Genomic DNA, 9,760 nt, shown 5'->3' with positions numbered 1-9,760 from the left:
CGATCTGTGATAACCACACTTTCACATATTTATCTTCAGAGTGCGACTAATTGTGCGTACAAATTTTCGGTCTCTTTTCGCTGACGCGACATAGCCACATAATGCTCTCGCATTAATGACTGGCAGGGGGTACTGCTCTATTGCACAGGTTGGGTTAAGGGTAGCCTTGAAGTCGCCACAAATTATGACTGCTCCGTCCTTTTTAAGTTCTGGCACGATGGGAGTCGCCCAATCCGAATGTTTGACGGGAGAGAGTACGCCAACTAAGACTGGCCGGTCCAGCTCTTGCGATACCCTCTTAGAGCGTGAGCAATGGATCTTGCCTTAGAGAATATGGGCACGGCTTCAGCTGCAGGCTGGCAGGAGACCCCTTGATCCGACCGAGATCCCGGGAAAACACATCGTGGTAGTCGCCGACTAAGTTGCTTATCGCTTCTGTAGACTCTTGCGTTGCGTCTCGTCGACTACTACCGGCGAACAGAAACCCCTGCTTTGTCGAGCAAAGGCATCTGGTCACTGCCGCAAAGGTTTTGTCCCGAGCAGTTGAGCACGATAAGCGAGTAGTTTGCGGAAACAGTCTTGTATTGCACCCAGCTGCAATTCTCCCAGCACTGGCACCACGTGGTCTGACATAACGTCACACGCGAAGGCTTAAGCGCCGGCCACTGTTCACGACGCTTGTCAAAAACATCCCGAGAAATGACGCCGACAGGCGACCCTGTATCCACTTCCATGGCAAGTTGCACACCATCCCACGTGAAACTGCGCCCTATCGGGTGCTCGAGGCGGCTTTTTCTTGCAGAAAGTGATGCCCATAAATGCTCCACTTCAGTATCGTGCTCAGCCAGGGCTTCTTCAAGAGCGGCTTCTTCGAGAGCCAAAGCTTTTCCCTTCGCTACTCATGGTGTGACGCGGCCTTTATCGGTGGTGATGCGGCACATCTTTGCAAGATGACCCGCAGCGATAACGCCTCGTTCTGATCCATCTACAGCTGCTGTCGCCATGTTTGCCGGTACCACATCTACCGCACTGCCGCGGCACAAGATGAACACGTGAAGCTTGAACCGACTTGGGCTGGGAAGCTTGTAGCTGGGCCCCGATTTTGGTATCATATTTTCAGCCATCGTTTTCAGCGGCTTCGGCGGAAAGTGCCAACACTTCGGCTTCTTCTAGCGTTAAATCCTTTTTCGCTAACATTTGCTTCCGCAGGCTGACTGAGCGCACGCCGTAGACAATGGTTTGGTTTATGTGGGTCTAACGTCCAAAAACGACTCAGGCTATGAGGGACGACGTAGTGAAGGGCTGCGAAATTTCGGCCATATGGGGGATCCTTTAACACGCACTGACATCGCAGTGTACGCGGGCCTCTAGAATTTCGCCTCCATCGAAATTCGACCGCCGCGGTCGCGATCGAACCCGCGTCTTTCGGGTCATCAGCCGAGCGCCACAACTACTGAGCACCGCGGCGGCTTTTTGCGCTTTACTATCCATTATGCATCTATACCACCATGCCCAACTTTTTGCCTTCGTTCAATGAACAAACACTATAAAAGGTGCACGGCAATATAATACTCCGGCAAGTATATCGATTGGGAAAATTAAGACCTTTATGCCTTCAAGTTCGTCAGGCCTTCAAGTTCATCCAGTGGCTTTTTTTCGCTGACTACCATTTCTTTTAATAAACTATAAAAGAACAAATTACCTATTCTTTACCTGTCATTCTCTGAAAGGCTTTTTTTACAAGGGGCAAAGCCGCATTGTGTCCACTTTTCGAGGAGTTCAAGTTCAACGCTGCTGTATGTTTAGAGCCTCGTTACACTGGTTCGCATCTTGGCGCCACCGAAGACCGGCTGCCGCGGCCGCGATTCAATCCGTGAGTATATGCTCACCTGGCGGACGTTATAAGCACTGAGCCGCTGCAAAAGGTCCGAAAGAACCATGATTGCGCCGACTAGAAACCACTAAAAAAAATCAAGAGTGTTTCAGACTTGTACTTAGGGTTAATACACGTCTAGATTTAAATGACCTCCTTACCTCGGTACTGTTCCGAACTGCATGCGGAGAAAAGTGACTACTTGAATGCGTGGACATATCCGTCTTGCATTTCTCATCATGTACCTTCTGTTCTGTGGACGCCAGCGAACTCTGTCGGAGGCATTGCACTTTCAAAACAGTTCCTGAAACTTGCAACGACATGTAGGAATCTTTTTAATTTTTTATTTATTGGGAAGAGGGACTTGGGATTATGTTTATGATTCATGCTTTCTATTATTGTCCCATGCAAAGAATAAAGAAAAAAGAAGTGCAGTGTCTCAAAATAAAAAGAAACAAAGTGTTTGTCCCGCATTAAGTGCCGAAGAATGCATGAATCTTGCGTCGGATCTGTTCCATTTGTAGTGAGGTCATATCACGCCTCCAGGTATGCGCGCGTAGGCGTCTATGTACATTCTCTTTATGTCGGGCCGTTGCTTGCACACGCCCATAATACAGACCTATAAAAAAAAAGAACAAGTGAGGCTCAAATTTAGATTTGAGAATATGATATGCAGAATAGGCTGCAATAGCCTGAATGCGAACTGTGTTTAAAAAAAGCATCATTGCAATATGTACAGTCAAAAGAAGCTCGCATTGTTTACAAAGGTAGCTTGCGACAGCGTAACTGCGCCACATTCCCGGCACATTGACCTTGACTGACATCCCCTCTCGTGGATAGAAAGGGAGGGGGGAAGAGGGAAGTAGTCGAAAACCATCGCCGCCACCGCTTCCATCCCCACCTCGATCATCATCATCCATAATTACGTCCACTGGAAAACAAAGGCCCCTCCTAGGCTTTTATATTTGCACCTAAAAATTCTATTTGTAATTCTCTTTTCCTCCAATATGTACTCTTTAGTTCTGCTCCAGTACTATTCAGTCATCATTAATTCATTTTTACACGCTGTAGCTCGTAGCTTGAGTTGAGATAGCTTTTTTTTGTTTCCTTTAAGTCCGTCACACAGACATTGTGCGGAGGAAGAAAAAAGCTCTAAATGTGAGAAAGTGCTTATGTGCAGTGTCCTACCTATTGTTAGCTAAGTACTAAGAAGGAGCCGCCGCATTTTGAATAAATTAACCTGGACAAGTGTTGTCAGCCTTGAATTAAACCAGGCAGGAATATGTTTATTCTTGTAAGTTAAACGAGTCAGTTACCTTTTAAACAACTTGAGTGCTGAAAAAAAGGCATTCGTTCGCAAGCTTTATGCGGTATTCACGACGTTCTTGAAGAGGTTCGAGCACTGCCTTCAATTCAGAGCGTAAACAAATGTTTGGATATCTCTTATATTTACACACCCCGCCGCGGTGGCTCAGTGGTTACGGCGCTCGGCTGCTGGCCCGAAAGGCGCGGGTTCGATCCCGGCCGCGGCGGTTGAATATCGATGAAGGTGAAATTCTAAAGGCCCGTGTGCAGTGCGATGTCAGTGCATGTTAAAGAACCCCAGGTGGTCGAACTTTCCGGAGCCCTTCACTACGCCGTCCCTCATAGCCTGAGCCGCTTTGAGACGTTAAACCCCAATAAACTAAACTAAATATCTTATATTTACAGGAGTTGTACAGAGTGTCGTTTTATGCGAAGCATATTACTTTAGCTACCACTTCAGCCCTTCACCGTGGTTATGCGCCTCCAAATCACGTGATACATGACGTCACACCACGTGACACGATGACGTCACGACAGTAGAGAAACGGGGGCCCACCTCGCGCCGTCGCTGTGGTTGTGCGCCTCCAAATCACGTGATACATGACGTCACACCACGTGACACGATGACGTCACGACAGTAGAGAAACGGGGGCCCACCTCGCGCCGTCGCTGTGGTTGTGCGCCTCCAAATCACGTGATACATGACGTCACACCACGTGACACGATGACGTCACGACAGTGGAGAAACGGGGGCACACCGCGCGCCGTCGCTGTGGTTGTGCGCCTCCAAATCACGTGATACATGACGTCACACCACGTGACTTGATGACGTCACGACAGTGGAGAAACGGGGGCCCACCTCGCGCCGTCGCTGTGGTTGTGAGCCTCCAAATTACGCGACACGATGATGCTTCGCATTCTCCAGGCTTAACCAAGTTAAGCCTCAACCATTTTTTTTTCTACCGTTTTGCACTGAAACTTTTCATTTATCTTTACTGGTTTAGAAGTGAATTATTTGTTCTTAATCGAGAGCTACTAGAGCTGCTAGCAGTTGTTAGAGCTGGGTTCGACTTTGTCTCTTTGACTGCTCTTCGTCCTGTCGCACCACTTCCAGCTTAACAGCGCCCTCTCTTCGCCGCTTTCGATGATTTGCGTGCCACAGCGTTCAGCCATTCTTCCTGTGCTGGGCAACCTTCTCAGATTTCCTTGCTTACTTCGCTGCTGGACAGGCCATGACACTCGCCCGCTGCTCTTTTAGCTTTTTGGTGTTTTCAGCAGCCTTGGCCACCATCGTATACGGCTGCAAAAAACTACCGTTAGAGACGCAGGCCAGCCGTTTGAACTCTTTACTCAAGTGGTTCCTTTGCAGGGCCACGACTAGAAGGACACAACGAGCGGACAAAGGATAACGATTACGACGATTTAGTCCTTAGAAAGTGCAGTGTATCAAGTACATGTTCATACGGTTTGAAAGGGAACACACGAGCGCGTAGCCGTCATGCTTCGCGAAGCGCTGCCGCTGAGAGCCGGCAAGAATCGGCGCAATGGCGCATGCGCAGTAAGCACGGCCGGCTGCTCTTTCCGCGTATGCGACTGGTGCTGCCCCTTCTTGTCGGCTTACGGCGGCCGCGCTTCGCAAAGCGGGTGGCCACGTGCTAGCGTGTTCCCTTTCATACTGAGCGACCCTGTACAACACAGAGCTACAGAAGCTGCGGCAATGGCCGAGTGGCCTAAGGCACCGGAAAGCGAACGATTTGCGCGAAGGATTTCCATTTGCGCTAGCATTGCTTCGAATTCACCTTGGAGTGTTCTGAGGAGCGTTCTTTTTTTTTCTGCTGGATTCCATTCAGATGGAAAATTTCAGAATGTTTCGAAAGGCTTCTTTTTTAGGTTCAGCTTCAGTTTTGAATCCAGTTTCGACGTCATCCTTGTTGCGGTTTCGGTTTGGGGTTCTCTAGAGTTGGCCTGGAACGCCAGCTGAAACCATTTTATGCTTAACACGTCTGTTCGCTCCTGACTACTACCAGCAAAACTGCTTCATTTTTATTCACGAAAAAATTGTAAAAGTTTTCTTAGACTAGGCTCATGTGAGGTCTAACTCCCAGAAAGCGGTTTCAATGGGAAAGGGTACAGATGCAAAGTTTGAGACTAACAAAGATTATGGTTTTCTTCCCCGGCGCACTGAAATGCCTTCCACTATTTTTCAGTCCCAGTTGCTGAGTGTGACTAGTAGTGGCTTCAAACTCATGACTGCAATTTTCATGTTTGAAATTGCTTGGAGCATTATACAAGCCGCGGTAACGTCTCAAGAAAGCCAGGCTGAAATTAACACCCTTTCTGTGTTGCTTTGCTGTCTCCCTAGTCCCTGCATTGTTCTTCCGGTAAAGCAACAGAGGACAAAACTACAGGCGCGAATCAGGCCTATCGGTGTAATACAATGTCACCTGTTGCCTGGATATGTAGAAACGTCTCGCTAACAAACAATTATTAGCCACTTGATAGGATGCTCGGGGCAAAATAGTATAGGGGTTCTCCGTAAGCAACGAGGACGAAGTCGAGTTTGGTTTGGTTTGGTTTATGGGGTTAAATGTCCCAAAGCGACTAAGGCTATGAGAGACGCCGTAGTGAAGGGCTCCGGAAATTTCGACCCCCTGTGGTTCTTTAACGTGCACCGACATCGCACAGTACACGGGCCTCTAGAATTTCTCCTCCAAAAAAATTCTAGCCGCCGCGGCCGGGATCGAACCCGCGTCTTTCGGGTCAGCAGCCGTACACCATAACCACTCAGCAACCGTGGCGGCACGAAGTCGAGTGTTTCCTAATGGCCGGATTACTCGTGGTGAATTCGTGAAATTGCGAATGGCATTAAATTCATGCATGTGGCATCGCGTGAATGGAATTAATAGGTAAAGAAAGGCTGAGGATACCTCCACCCATTTGTGTTCTTAATAACATTGAGTTCTTCGACCTTTTTGGCCAAGTTTGTTTATTGTTCAGTAAAAAATGCATTTATTGCTGACAAATTTGTTGTAGTGTAATATTCTTTTCCCGTACTACTCGTTCCAAACTCGTGACGTGAGTGCTGCATCGAAAAAGTTATGGAGTCCGTGATCGCTTGCTGGAAGTGAAAAAATCCTAAAAGATCCGCACACAAAGATATAATCGAAGTCGTCGTAGTTTGCTAGGGAAAATGGCACGGCATCGCGACACATGTATTAATTGCATCTCTTTTCCTTGTTTATAAAAGGTTCACTTTCCCGCGAAGTCAACCTCTCTGTCACTGGGACGCTGCGTTCGATCGCATAGTCCAACAGAAATTTGCCGTTAGTTTCCTTCAGGGCATTTGGCAGTCACAGTTTATTCCTGTGCACATAGGATACGGGCCGGTCACAGGACACATACTTCACATGTGAAGGAAAGCAGTAAAACAACACTGCATACATACTTTGGGTCCTCTGCCGCAAACGAATCCATCGGGTACGCTATGTATCCAGTATGTGTAGCTGTTCGGCTCGTGGCAATGAACCTTGCACGGAGGCGCTTCCTGGTTTTGGGCAGAAGGAATCATTTATTCCTTTGAGTTGAAATGCCAGCTATACTCTTATAAAAATGGTCGATATATAGCCTATAGAGTGTCTATATACATAAGTCTACTAAAAGTGTAGGGCCACAAATCTATAGATTGTAATAAGGGAGTATTTACTCATTGACATCCACCCAAGCGTAGCCATACGGCTACAAAGGAAAGCTAAACAACACTGTTTAAACAAAGCTGTTTAGCTTTCTTTTGTAGCCGTATGGCTACGCTTGGGTGGACGTCAGTGGGTAATTACTCCCTTATTGCAAATATACTCCAACTTGGGGGGGATTCCCACAAACATTTGACCTACACTGTTCCCACTTCGAGTTATTGATCAATTCGCTTTCGCCCCACCATAAGCTTGCCGTCCCGGTTAGCTCAGCTGGTAGAGCGGCTGCTCCGGTGAAGCGGTGGTTCCGGGTTCGGACCCCAGACCAGGACGAATTTTTCTTTAACTGCGAAGTTTCTGAGATAGCTGTTTAGCTTTCCTTTGTAGCCGTATGGCTACGCTTGGGTGGACGTCAATGAGTAATTATTCCCTTATTACAAACCTACTCCACTTTGGGAAATTCCCCTAAACATTTGACCTACATCTATAGATTGTCCATAGACTGTCGATAGGATTGGTATTGACTACAGGCAATTCTTTAGGATTTGTCTATAGAGAGTCTATAGACTTTATAGACAGGAGTCTATTGACATTCTATAGACTGTCTAAAGAAATTTTTGCAAGGGAGTCTCCAAATAAGGGGTGAGCAGGAACGTGGAACCGTCACTCGATAGAAGCAGTATCACTAGCTACTTTCAGGTCTTATTATGGCCAGCTATGAATTGCAAAACAAAGTGCAATGATTCGTTGCCAAGGAATTACTTCACATAGGCGTTCTACCCAACCAGGTGTTACTACAGCAAACAGAGACACTGAACCCCATCGGTTAAAAAAAAAGCTTAAAGTTGTGTTAAAAATGGTTTAATTGGGCCTTATACGCGATCTGGCCTCATTACAACGAACAATGACATAGAGGGCCATTGGCTAAGCAGAGTCTCCGCAACGACTAGCAGGCAATGATTTATTTCACTGGTATGTCTGCCTCTGCAGTGAATCTGAGAGGTGGCATGTGACGTTGTATTGATTTGGGTGATACAACATTTTTACTTGTAACCTGAGCTACGTTATGTTTTAAAGTCATCAGAGAAGTAATCCCCTGAACATTTCAATCATCCGACTTGTATAAGTGTATATACCGCTCACTAAGGGCATTTATTAAAAACCTCTCTATACCACTGACAGTTACTTTATTTTTTCTTTTTCAAGCTCAATTCTTTCAACTTGCACAAATTTCGGACCAATTCAAGAGGAATAACTTATACATAATCTACGACGATGAACGAGGTTGCGTCGCGACCCTCTAAGCCAAAAGTAAGTAAAATAGAATAAATAAAGCCCTTCTCGCGGTATGCTGTTAGTCCGGAATTATAGTAATTGTCGGCACATTATCCCTTTGTCGCTAGCCTTTGACCGACTAATAGCAGTGGTAGCGAAGTTATTAACTAAAAGGTTTTATCTCTGCACCCTTTTACTCCCTTCTGCGTAAAAGTGTCGCCGGTAACCAAGGCAAAAACCCTTCCACTCTTCTTTACTGGCCAATTCGATTTCTCCTTCGGCTAAGAACCACATTATTTTCAAGCGAAACTACTAGTCCGGCCGGGTGGCTGGCATGAATTTCAAAGATGTAAGATTAAGCTGTTCAGGCGAACACTACAGACAGGCATAATAAGCAGAAAGGTGGGAAGCAGGCCTTACGTCGAACGGTCTGTACACTAGCGGTCCCTTTTCCTTATTGATGCGCTTGCAGTAATTTTCCAGCGTTATCATTTGCGAAGGAAGCTTGAACGTCTGCGTTATCTTCTTGCGCACGTTGATCTTGAGCACGCACTCTCGCCCTGGGTAACTGCCCGGGGAGAAAAAAAAGACAAGAACAAGCAAAAACAGTAAAATAATTAGGCCTACTTGCAGAGTTGCGGGGTAACGCATGTGACGTGAGGGCAGCGCCAGGCATCAGTCGGCGGGTATGCACGTCAATGCCGAGCTGTTATCAGATTCGGAATTATTCCCGTGATAATATAGGGGTACGGGCAAGGTCTCTCTCCTTGCCTTCCTACCTACCTACTTACCTACTTACAGAACTACCTACCGACCTACAGAACTACCTACCTGCCTACCTACCTACCTACACAACTCCTACCTACCTACCTACCTACCTACCTACCTACCTACCTACCTACCTACCTACCTACCTACCTACCTACCTACCTACCTACCTACCTACCTACCTACCTACCTACCTACCTACCTACCTACCTAACCACTCACCTACGCACCTACCTACCTATACCTACCTAACCACTCACCTACGCACCTACCTACCTATACCTACCTACCCACCCACCCACCCACCCACTTACTCACCCACCCATCTATACCTACCTACCTACCTACCTACCTACCTACCTACCTACCTACCTACCTACCTACCTACCTACCTACCTACACAACTCCTACCTACCTACCTACCTACCTACACAACTCCTACCTACCTACCTACCTACCTACCTACCTACCTACCTACCTACCTACCTACCTACCTACCTACCTACCTACCTACCTACCTACCTAACCACTCACCTACGCACCTACCTATCTATACCCACCCACCCACCCACCCACCCACTTACTCACCCACCCATCTATACCTACCTACCTACCTACCTACCTACCTACCTACCTACCTACCTACCTACCTACCTACCTACCTACCTACCTACCCACGTGCCTACCTACCTAACCACTCACCCACTCACCTACCTACATCCACGTCCGAGTCACGTCCGAATTGAGCAGCGCAGCCTCTCGCTGATCAAAAGTAGTCAGTTGCAGCTCAGGTTGAAGAAAATGAGCAGAAATAGCCTATCGGATTTCGGCTCTATCGACGTGTTGACCG

The 9,760-nt window shown here is 47.2% G+C and overlaps 1 protein-coding gene across 2 annotated transcripts in view; it reads right to left on the bottom strand.

Moving 5' to 3' along the window:
• Positions 1-2,203: 2,203 nt before the first annotated feature.
• LOC149330397 (venom metalloproteinase Antarease-like) overlaps positions 2,204-9,760 on the bottom strand; it is a 32,174-nt gene continuing 24,617 nt past the window's right edge. For both annotated transcript variants that reach the window (XM_089559840.1, XM_089559841.1), the window contains 3 exons: positions 8,563-8,710; positions 6,624-6,722; positions 2,204-2,492 (listed from right to left, as the gene is read on the bottom strand). In XM_089559840.1, coding sequence (XP_089415966.1) covers positions 2,403-2,492; positions 6,624-6,722; positions 8,563-8,710 — 337 coding nt within the window. In that variant the 3' untranslated portion in view covers positions 2,204-2,402. The remainder of the gene's footprint in view (positions 2,493-6,623; positions 6,723-8,562; positions 8,711-9,760) is intronic.

The sequence above is a fragment of the Amblyomma mixtum genome, chromosome 9, assembly GCF_055824585.1.
Source record: "Amblyomma mixtum isolate Tamu chromosome 9, ASM5582458v1, whole genome shotgun sequence".
Lineage (NCBI taxonomy): Eukaryota > Metazoa > Arthropoda > Arachnida > Ixodida > Ixodidae > Amblyomma > Amblyomma mixtum.
Note: the sequence above shows the minus strand (reverse complement) of the source record. Positions and strands in the feature narration are given on the sequence as shown.